The sequence below is a fragment of the Tubulanus polymorphus genome, chromosome 4 (assembly GCF_964204645.1).
Source record: "Tubulanus polymorphus chromosome 4, tnTubPoly1.2, whole genome shotgun sequence".
In the NCBI taxonomy this organism is placed as follows: domain Eukaryota; kingdom Metazoa; phylum Nemertea; class Palaeonemertea; order Tubulaniformes; family Tubulanidae; genus Tubulanus; species Tubulanus polymorphus.
The window spans coordinates 7,308,085-7,324,160 of record NC_134028.1 but is presented as its reverse complement, the minus strand read 5'-3'; the positions used below and the strand labels follow the sequence as shown (position 1 = coordinate 7,324,160).

The following is a 16,076-nucleotide window of genomic DNA, read 5'->3' as shown; positions in this document are numbered from 1 at the left end:
TTTTAGAAATCATTCATACAAGCGGTAATTACAACAGGCATAGCAAACGATAGAATCGGTTGGCAGATCGATAGTCTCCATTTAATAGGTATTCAATTACGACATAAAAAGAGTTGATGAACTAAATGAAATTTTCACCGATGGCTGGCTTCGCATTACGTCAGAATATCGAGCATTTCCAGTCTGGATCTGGCGATGTATAAACGTATACAAATTATCTTGTTTTTAATACCAGAGTTTGGCTAAAAACGCTGGAATGGCGCAAATGCTCAGAAGTGATATCATTTCCGACGGAATTGTCACTACTTTAGGAGCTGAATTGTCCGTGTTGCATAAATCCGTTTGGCAGCAGCTACGGTGTTCTCCGAATCTCTCTGAAAATGGACAAAAAATAGGAATTTTAATAGTTCCAGGGAGGGAGATGCTAGCGCACTAGTGACCATTCCCCAAAAGCTACAGCGCTTGTGCCAAAAGGAATAATGCACACCATTATATCAGTTCCCAGAGAAAAAAAAGCAGAAATTAATTCTGATGTCATTATGTTTTATGTCATGAAGGTTTATCTCCGGAAGATATAAAACACAGATTATAGTTTTGTCTATTTATTCAGGGATATCTATATGGGAACTCGCCAGCTGGGCTTTTTGTATATTAAACTAAAACGCCTCTCGAAACCAATCATGCTCTTTTCACACCAGCCAAATTTAGAAATTCATTCAGAGATGCGCTTCCATGAATACTTCGAAATTTTTGCACGCTTAATCGACGGGAATAAACGATCTGCATTTTAGAATTTTCCAAATGATTTCTTGAAAACTTTTCTAAAGTTGATATGATATTTCAGAGATCGAGAAACTCAAAACCAAGTCCGTAGCCGCAATCGCACGAGCATTTTTGGCCCGGAACAACACTGTTCACACGGATGCTAAATGGGCCCGTGCCGATTTAGCTTGACCAAAAACGTTGAACCAGGCCCGAGCCAAATTTCGGTACGGGTCAAATTATTGCGTGTGAATTGCAACTGGTTCTGAAGTGACTCACTTCACTTCTTCACTTTGTTTGAGCATTGTTTAGTATCGAGTGAGTGGTTGAAGTGTGAACGCGCTCTCTAATTAGGTACGGGCCAAATTTGACTAGGGCCTGATCCATGACAATTAGGACCGGGCCACATCGACTCCGCGTGATCGCGGTTCTATGGTAGCACTAAGGCAAAACGGGCTATCTGGCTATATGGATCGTCTAAAAACTGCCGATCGCCGACCCGACTTCGGCTATACGCCAAGCCAATCTACAGTTCTTTTGATCGTCGCCGCTCTACGTGGCTGCGCTTATTATGGTCAGCGGTAGCTGCAATTGTATCGAAGCTGAAACCAATAGTATTTCGTCATATTTTTTATGGCGAAATGATGAAATTTCCTCTCACTCGGAGTTCCATTACGGAACGCAGTGGTCTTCATAAATTGATATAAATTGGTTCGCCGTACTCACCTTCTCCACCTTTTCTCATTGGTTTGCACATTTTCTCACAGCGTCGGATGAATTTCTGAACTTTCCCGTTTATGTTCCAGCGTTCAACCTGTAAATCATAGCGTAGGTAATGGTGCATTTAATGCGGTACTTTTTTAACACGATGGATGAATTTCGTGAAAAGTTGCCGAAAAGTGCGAATTCAGACGGTAAATTCCCATAGGTGCGTGCTAGTATCGTGAAAAAGTCGCGCCATTTTTTCGTAATTTTCATCCCAAAAGTAGAAAAGTTTTAAATCCAAGTTCCGCATTTTTAGTTCCAAATTCAGTTTTTTTATTATGTTTCACTCTTGGGGCACTTACCATGCAATAAGGTTGATCGTTGGTACAGTTTTGAGGTTGGTATGATTTGAAATCATATTGGCACTGTTTTACTGATACTGTCGGCGGACCACACGTATGACACTGCAGTGCTATACTAGTTCCCAATATAGCTGGCAAGAAAAAGCAGCGACGTGATTAATGAAACTTGGAATGATATTATAGTGAAAGATAGAATAAAGTGATATAGGTAGCCGACAAAATCAACCCCAACCAGTAATGCTGGTTCAGCCGGTCTAAACTTCGATATCGGAGTAAGTCGACTATTTGTGAACCCAAATTCATTTAGTCAGAGATAGTCTGGAAATGGTCGACCACGGGATTGAGCGCGGTCACTGTAGTTCGTACCTGTGTCAAGATGGCCGACATTGCGAAATGCTTTAAGACCGAACTATAGTGCGTACGGTTATTAGTTACGACTAGCTATACGAATGGTTGGAAGTTTGGTTCAAACGAACCGGAATCGAAATTTCCACGCCGATCACGCAGCTACCTGTACTTGGAATTTAAAATCAAACCTACTTTTTCGATCCCGGCAGGTGTGGTGGGTTCTATATGGGACACGAAAATCAAATCAAATAGAAAAATAATCCGTCGATTATAAATGAATAAATTCCCTAATATAAAATAAGCCGAGCCATTATCGAGTAGCGAACTTTGCGATATAAACCTTGAAAATAATTATCAAATTTATAATGTTGCTTCAGGGACCGGGGGCCGCGCAAAACAATATTATGGTTAGTTGCTAATAACAACCTGCTCATTCAACGGTTGAAATTAATGCTGATTAGCTTCATGAAACCGGACCCCCAGGGCTAGAATTATAGCCCGTCTCTATACGGCGAGAAGGAGACGTGAAGGATAAAGTATATGTATATATCAAACAAGAAAACTTTAACTTAAAAGACTATTGATGCCTTGAAAAAATAACACATATATCGAGATCGCTTAATATTGTCGACAATAAAAGATATGATATAAATTATATAACATCAAGGATCAATAAAGTTATTTTTGATTTGAATATCGATAATTCAATTGAATTGACCGGCTCCGATATATTGATGACGTAGTGCACATCCTCTCAAAATGATTATTAAAATTGATCAAAAATGAAATGAGAGTTATAAAATATATTTGATTTCAAAATGAACGCCAAAATTCACAATTGTAACATCATTTTAAAACGCCAATATTGATGACGTAGTGCACATCGACTGACGCAGAACTCCTTAAATAACGCGGTAAATATAAACATCATTGTAACGGTTTTTACGGCGTCAAAAATGTATATGAAAAAGGATTAGTGCGGTTCATGTAGTGATGTATCAAAAAGTTACAGTTTATAACAATTTCTAGTTCTGACCTAGAGAAGATTCATTTCGCTTCTGTTGCAATTCTGCAAAGATTAAGAAATGAAAATTCATGAGCAACTCGCGACAACTTGAGACTTTTCGCTCACTACAGCTGCGTCTTCATTAAATAGGTAATTTTGCCGAGCCGTTTTAAATGACATTTAAATAAGTGGACGATTTAGTTTTTGTTTCGATCGTGGGATCGAATTGTATATGATTAATGGACTGTGCGGTAATATGTAAATTTAGTCACATTAACTCGGCCGATGAATCATCCCAATCCTGACAGCTATGGAAATTTCATAAGATAGTGAACTGCAAAAGCATATGCGAGATTTTTATACCGATGAAAATATATGCTATTGGAAAATACCATTAAAAGGAGATATTTTACAGGATTAGCCCCCAACAAACGGATAATGTAAGGGATAACTCGAGGAAATTACCGTTAAACGTCTTGATTGCCTGCGAAACATGGCATTGAAATTAATCGACTGTGAAACTATCGTCTGCAGGCGGATCAGCAAATCATGTCAAAAGTTAAAAAGTAACTAAAATCGGCACCCAACATAAAGCACAGCACATCAAAGTCAATGAATAAGCTTTGGACTCGATTGATATGCTAAATATATCCAGTTACAGTAAGAATCTCAGATAATATATTAGTTTCTTTAACCTTGTCTTTGACACGGGAAAAAAATTCACGATTAGTAGAAATGGTTTTGAATGTAGTCAACAAGATTTCAACGTGGGCAACTCAATAGCTTGTTGGAAGGAGGTAGGACGCAGTCTACTCCTCCCTGGAGGCATTTAAAGCTGTCAATGTTTTCTTCGTCGGCAATGTTGGTCCTAATTCAAAAATTGGTTTGAACTGATTAAAGTGACAAGATATCTTTGTCTGACTAGCAATTCGGAGAGGTCTTAGATCTAAATCGCGGTCGTCGCTCGACCGGGCTGCGGTATTAGATGGGATTAGATGTCGACTCTCATTTGTCGGCTTAAAGATGAAATCATACGTGGCAGGTCTCCTGTGGGTGCGAGAGGACGAATTTTTCAAAGCTGATTTCGTATTCGTATGAGCACGTCGTTATCAGCCCTCTAGAGAACAGGAAGATAATACACCAATAAAAGCGAATGGCAATTTAATCTACATCACGTCTAGTCGCTTTGTATCTTCCATACGTATATACCCTGAATACTATAGTGACCCTTAATATCCATGCTGCTTTTTTGTCATCTGAAGGAAGATTTCTGAATTAAACATCTTGAAGCTGTGAAGATTTGCGATGTGAGGCTTGATTCAATTATAGGCCTACCATCGTATTCGTCGCCGAGGCTTTGATCTGAATTTGACATTTTGGTCCGAATTTAGGGCAAAGACTGTTTGCCGATTGAGGCAGTTTTATGCCGAGGTGTTTATGTAGAGGTCGTAGTTTGCTTGTCAACCAGTGCTGGAGACCTGCCATACATAACTAGTAAAAATAATCAGGGATTCACGAACTTTGAGGGTCTGTCATGTTTAAATCACTTATTACGTTTGCCAACCAATATGACCTGGTCATGCCGAAAAAGCACATGGCTGCAAAACCTGCAAGCCCTTTCTCACAGTCTAGCTTGGAGTATATCTTACTCCGACGTTTTGGATACTAACTAGAAAGATATGACGATTCAGTTTTGTAACTCACGAATAGCCGCCTCCTTAATCCTCTACGGCATCATTAGAATTGCCTAATAGTTAGTAGATCTATTGACTCGTCCAGAACCCATGGCTGGAAAAAGATCCAACTAAGGCAATTTGGCGGATGTCGTAGGATGAGAGGTCATTTTTTTCTGTAAAACTGCATCGTGAAAAGAAAATTCTCGATCGAAAGACAAATGAATAGAATGTAATGTACCGGTGCCAATTTAGTGTCAATGTAGTCGATGTGAATTGGTCAACAGCCTCTGATTCAGTCTTATATTGACTGTACATGAAGAAGAAGCTGGTAGTCTTGGTCACTGATGTTCTGTAATTAGCTTCGACTCCGAGATCAGTAGATAATAGAACTGCTCCATACACTCGACGACATTACAAGCGAAAGAACATCATCGCCATCACCCGTGCAGCGTAACGTCAATATCTATGGCGACTTTCGAAGTTTAATTTGACGAAAAGGAGTATAAACTTCATTTTCGGCATTTCGTGTAAAACGGGGTACAATTAAAGATGATCACCAGAGTTAAGACGGCGTCGTTTCAATGTACCAGACAACCAGGGGTGGATCCAAGGGTACGGCGTAGAGGGTGCACACCCCCTCCTAAAATGTCAATTTGCCCTGGCATTTTAGAGGAAAATCAAAAATATCCAAGTGATAACTAAGATTCAAAATTCATAAGCTTGTTCTCCGTATTTGCAAAAATGAGTTAATGAGCTTTCTTTCAGGATGACCTTTTGATTATATGATATGCCCTATTTTGGGGTGCAAACACCTCCCAGAATCAGGCCATAGTTCCACCCCTAACAACATCTGTTGAAAAACCCAGAATTACAAAAACGTCCTCACCCTTTAACCAGCAGTTAATTTCTAATCACTCCAGGGTCGTGAAACTGAATTTCTGGATATTTGAAAATCTGGATATTCGAAGATCAATTTGCGTAATGAGGGAGATTAGTGTGATTAATGGTGAATCATTTCGGTCACTTGCGGGTAGATTAGCCCACTGACAACCGGATTAAGCAGCAGCGGGGATTTCCGCCGGAGTTGCAGTGAATCCTCGATTCATCTCGATGTAACATTAATCCCTCGCTGTTGAAAATAATCATTATGGTTGTGAGTTTGACGTCGGGTGAGGTGAAACAGCCCGCGCGGGACCACCAGCTGCTGATCAAAGGCTACGTTAATCCGATTTGTAGTTTATCAGATATCCACAATTACCCTGAATGATTTTTCAACATGTCGGTCGCGGCCGAGTAACGGTTTATCTGATTTTGAAGTCGGTGACCAAGCAGTCGACCGATAAGCATCCAGTTGCATATGTTTACTGCCGTCCTTTTTACCCACAGCAGAAATATAGGACATTGGGTCCGCAAGCACATAAACCTCTCATATATCAAACTGACAAAGATGCGTGTAAAAAATAACGCACAGCTGTTAACCTGGTCCACAGACAGTTTTGAACCAGATTTTGGCAATGTGTCCATTGAGAATCTTTGAAATTTCCGAACAACAAACCTACCAAGTAATTGTTATCTCGGAATCAACCATTCCGATGCGTGGTGAAACTGAATTGAGAATTTTGTCAGGTTTTTCAGCCGGCACTTGAAAGCTATCTCCGTGAGTGAATACGTATAGAATCGACTACGGAGGTTGGCTGGAAGGTGGCTGTGTGAATAATTCGAACAACGTTCTGCGGGTAAACACACAACGCTTCTATGACTTCATTGTGCTGATGAAATATCTTCGGGCTGTTACTAATACGGTTAGAAAATTACAACGCTTTGCTTGCTGTATTTGCTTTGCACTGGTATATTATCATCAATTTGTTGATTCAGACGTACGTACATGCAAGTTGACAGCAAAGTACCATGAAAATTCATATCGTTGGCATTAAAAGACACTTAGTAGGGGTTTTACAGTCGAGTGAGTAAATCTCCAGAGCAATTGAACTCGTAAAGACTGTCAAGTCAGATGACCTCCATTTCAATGAACAGCATGGCTGTTTTCCATAATGCTGCACTAAGGTTTCACAATTTCTTATGAGATCTGTCATCAAGGAAAGAATGTAATTGTCTACGACTCAGTGAAGGCTCTCATCTGTGAGTGCTGTGTATTTAATTCTACTAAGATCAACGTCCCAAAAGGTCTCTCCAGAATAGCTTTCTTTTGTATTTGACTCTTCGCCAATTACAACTTATTTAAGATGCTAATTGCAGGTGCATCTCCTGCGAGATGTTGATAATCACAAGATCCCAATGTTGCCATTGGTTACTCTGATAATACGTCGAAGTTCATTTGTCGGTTTATTGCTAGCTTTCTTTTTTCCTCGAGATAATTTAGAATATTTCAGCTTCTAAGAAACACCTTTTTACTCGCGTCTTGAAGTGCATGAACTCTCCAAATGACGCCTGGGGATCTATTCAGCGATGCTACTTTTGCGAACTTAAGTGAACTACATTATGGATGGTTCGTTCGTTCGTTCGTTCAAAATAAGTCATTAAATAGACATTGAATGAATAAGACAGAAACTACCACAGCCACCCTGCCGAACTCCATTGCTTGTATTAAAAGAAATCGACGGTAAGTATGTGTTCCACTCTATCCTAAGATCATGAGTATTGTACCAAAAGTCAAAAGTTGTACAATGCAAAGAGGATATTAATCTTTACGGATCATTTTAGAAAATAGGGTGGTATGATTAACTTGATCAAATGCTTTTGTTGCATCAGAGAAGCGAACTGAGGCCGTACACTACCTTCCAACATGTTGTATCTAATACTTCGGTGAAGAGCTCGGTAAAGTGGTCCTGTTTAAACCAAATTGGTGGTCAGATATGTTCATGACATTACTATACCGATTGAGAATAATTCTTAGTATTTTTTTCTAAAGGCGTAGCCAGGAGTATAGGTCTCGTCCTTGAAACAAACCAATTTGTCCGCACCAGAAATACAACAAATAGCTTATTTTGGATAAAGGTATGAATAAGAATCGAGTTTAGAACACAGGCGATCCTAACAAGACCGTTCGTAGTGATTAACCATTAAAGCACCAGGGGTGTGCGCAGGAAAACTCTGGTAGTGCTAACTGTTGTTAGACTAACCAGCACATTAACCACAGTTTCGTACGGCTAGGCTAACAGGGTTTTCCTGTGCCCGCCCGAGGAGATATACCGAGTAAAAGTTCTTGAGCCTAATGATAACTGAAGTGAACTCGCAGCTTCGGAGTCAAGACCGCGGTTAGAAAATCTAGTTTGTACTTTTTCCCCAACAGAAGATGTCATTTTTGTGAAATCTCCCCTTTGTTGTAGATCGCACCGGAGCGATAGTCAAACGAAACTCATCACCTCATGGCTTTTATTCATAGACTACTTTCAGACACGACCACATCGCTAAATCTGGTCTTGAAATAAATCAAACTGTGAACGATTTTTTTTTACCAGGACTCTGAATGAGAACGAATTTCTTCTAAATTTTTATATAAACGTTCGAATACACCACTCTACGAATAGCAAGTAGTTCGAAAGAGGAAGGACCTGCGAACAGTTAAGCTATTCTCCTGGGCCCAGATGTATCGACTGGTGGTATTATGTCATATTTTTTTCTTAAAATAGGGATTGACCCCGTTATCTTGATTGGTAAATTTCGTTTGACTTTAATGATTTGGTGTCCCTTACAAACCCACCACGCCTGCCGCGAGCGAAACAGGGGATTTGATTTTGAAATCGGAAATCGAAGTACAGATATAGTTGTTTTATCGGCGGGTAGACTGGTATTATCTTATAAAGGGTCGACTTAATTCGTTTTCAATTGAGGTAAACGCTGATTTTAGGTAAATACAAAACTGTAAAACCAGTCCCTGCATGGTGCCTGCAGAGTTGTGGCGGTTAATCACGTGATGTCGGCGCATTCATTCCCGTTTCCAATTTTGTATCCGGACACGCCGTAATGGCTGCAGGTCGTACAAAACCTCAGATTGGTAGAAACCGACCAGGAAAACAGTAATTTATTATCATTAAACGTTACAGGGAGGCGACATTGACTAAAATGTTTACACTGCCGTCTCGTTTAAAAGCCACAGTATCGTATTCTATTTGCTTTAAGAACGGCCAACCAGCAGGATTTCAGGGCTTATTTCCTAAATGACTTCCCGGCCAAATACTCTTGGGAATCTTCGAGCGTCATAATCTTCGCGCGTCATAATTGCAAACTTTGGTAACTTTTTAAAGAGATATCGTATAACTACTGTGTCAATTCTTTGGGTAAGGACTTTGGAGTTTCGATTTTGTTGACGCAAATATCCGTTGAAACTAACCTCTCTCGGCAGGGATTCGGACCTGATAGCATCGCTACCACTCAGGCACAGTAAGAAACCCTGCCACATTGGCTGCACGAAACCCTGCCACACTAGACCCGGTGCGCAGGTACATGCGCAGGTTCACCGCGCGAAAACTTGCGGCTCCAATCAGATTGTTCGTCGTATAATTGCTGAGGCAAATTTCACGAACGTACTATAAATGGGAAAACCCGGGCTAAAATAAAATGGGATATCTTATTGGCTAGTAGTTACATCGTCTAAACTGCGCTCGGTCTAGTGTGGCAGGGTTTCGTAATCAGGGCGGACTTCGGTTTTCGCAGTTAGTCGACTAGTTAGTTCGGTCACGTATTCCACAGTGTCGGCCATCTTGGAACTGGGCCCCCGAACTACAGTGACCGTGCTCAATCGCGTGGTCGACCATTTCCGGATCATAGTTCCGACTAACTGACATTCGGTTTCGTTTAGTTCGACTAACATTGATAATCGAAGTTCGCCCTGGATGCTATCAGCTTCGAATCCCTTTTGGGGGAGGAAGGTTGGAACCTTGACGGTCGGAGCTCTCGCATCTAGTGGCTTTGACGAATCTTGCGCGCTTATGAAGGCAGATAGAATTGGTAACATATATTGACCGAGTTCAGTTACCGGAGAGAGGCAAGTAAACTAAGCAAGATAGATATTCCATGCATACCGATACAATTACCAAGATACATCGGGTAGAATCCCTACGGGTGAGATGGCACGCCGAGTGGAAAAAAACCGAGAGATGACAACTAATATCTCGACTCTCAGTAAGTGCCGAAATATTCCGTGTAGCTCCTCGTCCATCACGATAGAAGTGTATTATTTATTTATGGGCAATATTGACATTGTTTCGCGTCACGACAAGCGCAACGAAGACGAAACCCCCCGATAGAAAAAAAAACCTGTCGATACAATGATGGTTACACGCTATGGGGGATTGAAAATTATCGGATATACGCACGTAGTTTGTTTTTGGATCAGGCGACGACGGCGCATAACGAGGGAACGAAGAAAAGGTCATAATCTAATTCAGCTTACAAGTATGAATGATAATTGGTACAAGCCTTTCTGGCTGAGTGTTTTGATATTCAATTTGATAGCTAACTTGATCTTTTTCGAAGAAGACATTTTTTCTTATTTCTGTGAACACAGTGGAAAAAATGAGACATGTAGTTTCAAAATTTGCGTTGTTCATATTTCTTAATCAAGATTTGTGAATCGTTTCGAAAGGCAAACTGGAGGGAAATCGTGCTATTATGTTAATGCCATAATCATATAAAAATGATTCAATGTAATCGTACCATCCATATAAACCTAAAAGAAATACATGAATATCGATAACTACTTTGCCGGTTCAGGAAATTTTCTCCCCAAGATTTTTTTTTGTAGGAAATAGGGAAATGGTGAGCATATTTTATTCCAGGAAAATGCTCAGAATTCACCTAGATGCATTCGATTTCTCAAAATATTCTTTGGGAGGACCCCCAGACTCGCGTGTTTGGCAGATTGCGGCTGCGTTATCATTAAGGGCCACTCCGAAAAAAAACTATATCCGCTGTATATACGGGATTCCACGCGTCCGCTATTGCTGCGTACGTAATGTTTTTTGGCATATGATGCGTACAAGAAGCCGCTATCACCGTCGTTAGACCGGTGTTGACATTTTCAAGACGAACGGCTCTAGTTAAGAAGCGACGGTGTTATTTTACGGCAGCTTGTTAGTGCATTAACGGAAGATACGTCACGTTAACCGTGATTAAATCAGACGTGGCGACGTGAAAATATTACCATTGGCTATTACCGGTACGGTATTACGGGGTCACTTCAGTTCGCGCAAAACATCTTCTACAATTACCGAATATGGTGAATTTTTGCAGACGAGACGAATTTCAACAGTCGTATTGCGCCGTTATTCGTAGAAGAGCATAGTAATTGCTGTCGTCATCCTCGCTTGCCGGGGTTTATGTTTGCGTGAGCTTCGGCGGGCGGCAATCAAACCCTGATAAGCGAGGATGCATTCTCGTTAACAAGTTAAAACCCACAGTTTATATTAAAGCGTCTATAGTCCGACAGTTTTGGAGTCTATCTAAACTTCATCGTCAGAGAAACCAAAAATGATATAGTAATGCATTACGGTTAACTTCGAAACTGCCAGACAATAAACGCTTTGATATCAACAGTGGGGTTTTCATTTGTTAACTTTAAAGAGTACTGAGATTCATATCAGTCTTAAAGTCCTCATTTTTGTAGTAGAAACTTACTACCAACAGCAATGGATTTTATAATGATTCGTTGAAGAGAACTGAACAGTACAAGAGTGGAACTGTGTATAATGATCAAAGGGACTTGCTTTCCATTGCGACGGTCAGAGAAGCTCGCGGAACAAGCTGTTCTATAATAAATGATCACAGAAGGGAGTGTATCAGAAAAACGGCTAATTCGCCATTAGTCGTGTCAAAAGGCCGATGTAAAATCTGAGCGGGGTATCGACTGACAAGGACGTCTGTCCAATTTCCTGCGGGAAGCCTCTGCCTCGTCGGTGAACGTCTGTCACCATTTTCTGACGATCTTACGTACGTGTTGGGATAGCAGTGTCCCGAATGCTTTATCTTGAAATCCGAGTTCACGTAACTCACGAAGAATATAAGAATTTGGAAGGATGAATAATAATACGGAATTTATCCGATTCGTTTGATTCAATTTGATTTGATTTGGTGTCACTTACAGACACACCCTCCACACCTGCTGGTTGCGAAACAGGGGGTTCGATTTTGAAATCGAAAATCGAATTACAGATATAGTCGGATGATCGGTCAAATTTACAAATTTTTTTTCAATTGAAACTTCTTGAAATTTTGGCAAAGTTTTCCGTATAATTTAGATATTGCTTTGAGATGAATATCTACTGACTAGAGGGAGTGGAAATATCGAACTGCAAATCGGATAATATTGTTTGCGCACGTTTATTCGTAAAATTGTCACGTATGTGAAATTTGAGACAAACAAAAACTAAGCGGCTTTAAACAGTTTAGTATTCAGAATGTTGCGTAATCGTATCTTTAGCAGAATATTATTATATAATCAAGGCAATAAAACACCCGCAGTAAGCTCTTCGTTGATCAGAACATATGATTAATTTATTTGAAAAATGCATTAGAATAGTCTGAAAGAAATTTAAGTCATCGACTAAAATATGACGAGTTTCAATTTTCTCTCTTTCTGTCTCTAAGACTACGCGAATACGTGCGGTGTTGAAAAGTGTTAGTTTTACTTAATTCGAGTCGCGTCCAGTCACACAGCAAATTTCTTGTAATCGCTATATCTATATATCGAACGAGGCGATTATTTCCGCCGATCTAAACGAAAACTCATACACAGGAACCACGCACACGCGGCTTAGTGTCTAATGCCTGTCATAACCACGCGCCATGTCATTTTTATCAAAACAACGGGTGTCACACCTTGAAAGAAGCTCTTCTCCCTCGTCCCCCCTCTCGGCGCGTTCTCGTTAAGTGAATTGTAGTGTCTTCCATAAGCCGAGTATTATCGGGTGGGTGAAATACATGCCAGCACACGCCAGCCATGGGCTATTGCGATTTTTTTTCTACCTAATAACCGACAAAGTTCTCTCGCCAGGATCTCAGCGGTAGATACATACATGCACATCTAGATGCAGATATAACGACCGAAGGGTTCAGTTCTAGACATAATCAAATTTCATGTTCTCCTCTTTGGATTTCTAGCTACGGAAATGAAGGTCCCTATTAGTATTGTGTTTATAGAGAATAAGTTTTTGATACTAAGATCCAGTTACACGGCGATTTATTTTGATTATTTCAGTTGAAATATATTGCCTATTATCATCGACCATGGATAATATGATATATTGTTAAGGATCAGAATACAATCATTTTGAATGTGAATATATCGACAATTGAATTGAATTGACCAGCAACCAGTCTAACCAGGCTACCCCAATATTGATGACGTAGGCACATCCACTAAAAATTTAAAAAGCGCCATCAAAAAGGCACGAAAATTCATTAAATAGAAAATAATAGTCATGAAATATACTTCATTACAAAATGAACGCCGAAATTTACTGATGGGAATTGTTATTTTCAGAATGCCAATATTGATGACGAAGTACACAATTGGTTCATTATTTCAATGGATTTACGGCATAAAAAAATCTTACCAGCTGTAAGCAACGCTCAGGGATTCGATATTGAATTGACAAATCTTATTTTTCTTCATAATACGGTTGAATTGAAATAGATACAACGTTTTATCCAGGAATCATCGTGCGTTGATCATGAACAGTCTGCCCATTAAATCCGCTAATTCGATAATAAATCGTATTCGACGAAGCCCCGGAAATTCGAATGAAATATAGATAGTCATTAATGAATCTTATTGATATGTATTTTTAACTACGATTCGTTATTTCGTAACTGCTTTCTGAAAAACGATGTACAGTGGACTCCGCCCGAGTCGGATTTGATCAACTCGGATTTTTGTGGAAACATTCTTATGACACTATTTTAGAAAAACTTAACATCGAACTCAGAGGATATCGGTCAAGTCGACATATATTTACGGTCCCAAGACATCTGACTTGAGCGAAGTCTATATATATATATATATATATTGATTACAACCACAAACATGTACCCCGGTAGTTAAAATCTAATTTGTTAGTTCATTATGCGTATTCATGATAGTTAGATAAAATGGATGAATAGATATTAAACATTTCGAATAATCAATATTGATAAAACAGCAAAAACTCACCCGCAAAAAAGATCGCCAACGTCAGCCACATTGTAATATTACGAGTTCGTTTTGGAGTTAATTGCGCGCGGTGTTCGATATAAAACTTTCAACTGTAGACGCCGATCATCAAGCAGTAAACGGACGAAAACTCTACACATCAAATCTCAGCTAAATCTGTTTGTAAGCCATCCACGTGCATGATAATCACAGCCTCTCTGAACAAATGTACGTGCGCGTATGCCGCCGTTTATGAAATGATGTCGCGCTTCTTCGCAAAAAGAGACCCCTTAGCCCATTATACACCGGTAACGGCAATAAAGCGCTCGTCAAAAATATAAAAACCCTGTTTTTCTTTATAGCTATTCCGTGTCAACGTTCGCGCGTTAGATATATATGTATATATCGTTAGCGACAGAACGAGATCTCAGCTAGCGAGAGTAAGGAGCGAGCGAGCGGCAGGCGGAGTCGAGGATGCCTGCTAGTTTTTCGCGAACGTTTCGCTTTCTTCTCTCGGCAGCTCGCAGTTGTCGTCGGAATTACTCGCTTTCGCAGCGAGTCACAAGACGATGTGAGCTGATGCGTGCGAATAATCAAAGCTAAAGCGATTGACACTCTCCGAAACATAATCAATGTGCGCCGTAAAACATTAACAGCCGACATCGTGGTGCGGCACAGTTTCCTGGTGATATTTACGGGCGCTTGAAACAAATTAGTTGAAGCGATTAAATCTTTTGCTATTATAATGATCCGCGCTTACAACATCGAAAAATATAAAGAGAATCTAAATGTAAAGCGAATCCCACAATAATAACGAAAAAATTAAGTCCGATAATGTTTCCTTCATGAGCTTGTTTCGACTGAAGATGACTATTAGTCTATATCCGAAACGTCGAATAAACTACCAGCTCAAGGAAACATTTCCGGACTTAATTTTTTTCGTCATTATCGTGGGATTCTCTTTACATTATCGTCACAAAACACGGATATAGTGTTTTACGGATGGTTATATAAGAACTGAAATGACAAAGAAAACATTAAAAATCTTAGCTGAAAATGATCGTGTATCCGATAGATATGATCAAACCGAGCTTTAAAATTCTAAAAATATTGTTCCTAAATGAAAAATCATCTTGACCCAGTTCCAGAGTTCTGAGTTAAGATTTGACTCTGAGTTAACTCGTTGAACTCAGAGTTAACTAAAACTCACAACTGTGGAACTGGATCCTGATGATTATACTTTAGAGTTATTTCAGAGAAAAAGGACAACGTGTGGAAATACAAGGTATACCACACAATTGTGAGTTCGATGTCTCTGATTCTCGAGGTAAATCGGAACAAAAAAACACGTATCTACAGGATAAACACTGAAATGTAGAAGTTGCCGCGACTGGATTAAGTTGTGGCAATAAATTAGGATCAACGCTGATCCTTTAATCTTTTCACAAGCGATTACGTACGAGATCGATCTGTACGGAACATTAAGCAATCCAACTCGAATTACGTGCGAATACATTCGGGATAAATGCAAATACAGATATTTGAGCGTGGTTATAGGTTTAAGTCCGGGCGGAAGCCGGTTGAACTCACCAATCGATATTATTTTTTTTCAATAAGAACATTGAATTTAGATGAATAATAAAAGTTATTAATCAAAGATTTTGTGCTTCGTGATTTCATCTATAGTTTCGTCGTTTAAAAAAGATCGATCAATTAGGAGTGTCAAGATTGCTAAGCAATAATTGACGATTCTTACCTCATAGTCATCAATAGATAAGGGGAAGTTTGTTTTCAATGAATGATTTCAAAATCAGATTTGATCGAGTTGGAATTTATTGCTTTGTGGTTGTTTTGCGAGAAGACAGATAAGAGAATGATGAACAGCCGATGACTTTGCCGCGACGATGGGAGAATGTTAAGAATCTAATTAGCCTGATTCTCGAGAAATGTCAATCAAACTGCGCATAGAGTCAGAAGAGCTGTCAGTGAGTGATTCAACCTTCAACTGCAAGGACGCACCTGCTACAGTAAGCGAATATACTTTAAACGACAATTCAAGTGCTACATTA

General features: G+C 39.7%; 1 protein-coding gene across 1 annotated transcript; it reads right to left on the bottom strand.

The window, feature by feature from the left end:
* On the bottom strand, positions 1–14,574 carry LOC141904686 (ly-6/neurotoxin-like protein 1). Its single transcript, XM_074793316.1, has 4 exons — positions 14,029–14,574; positions 1,830–1,960; positions 1,489–1,576; positions 1–374 (listed from the first exon to the last, which is right to left on the bottom strand). Exons 1-4 carry the CDS (start codon positions 14,057–14,059, stop codon positions 226–228), a joined length of 399 nt encoding a protein of 132 aa, XP_074649417.1. The 5' UTR covers positions 14,060–14,574; the 3' UTR covers positions 1–225.
* Between the last annotated feature and the right edge of the window lie 1,502 nt (positions 14,575–16,076).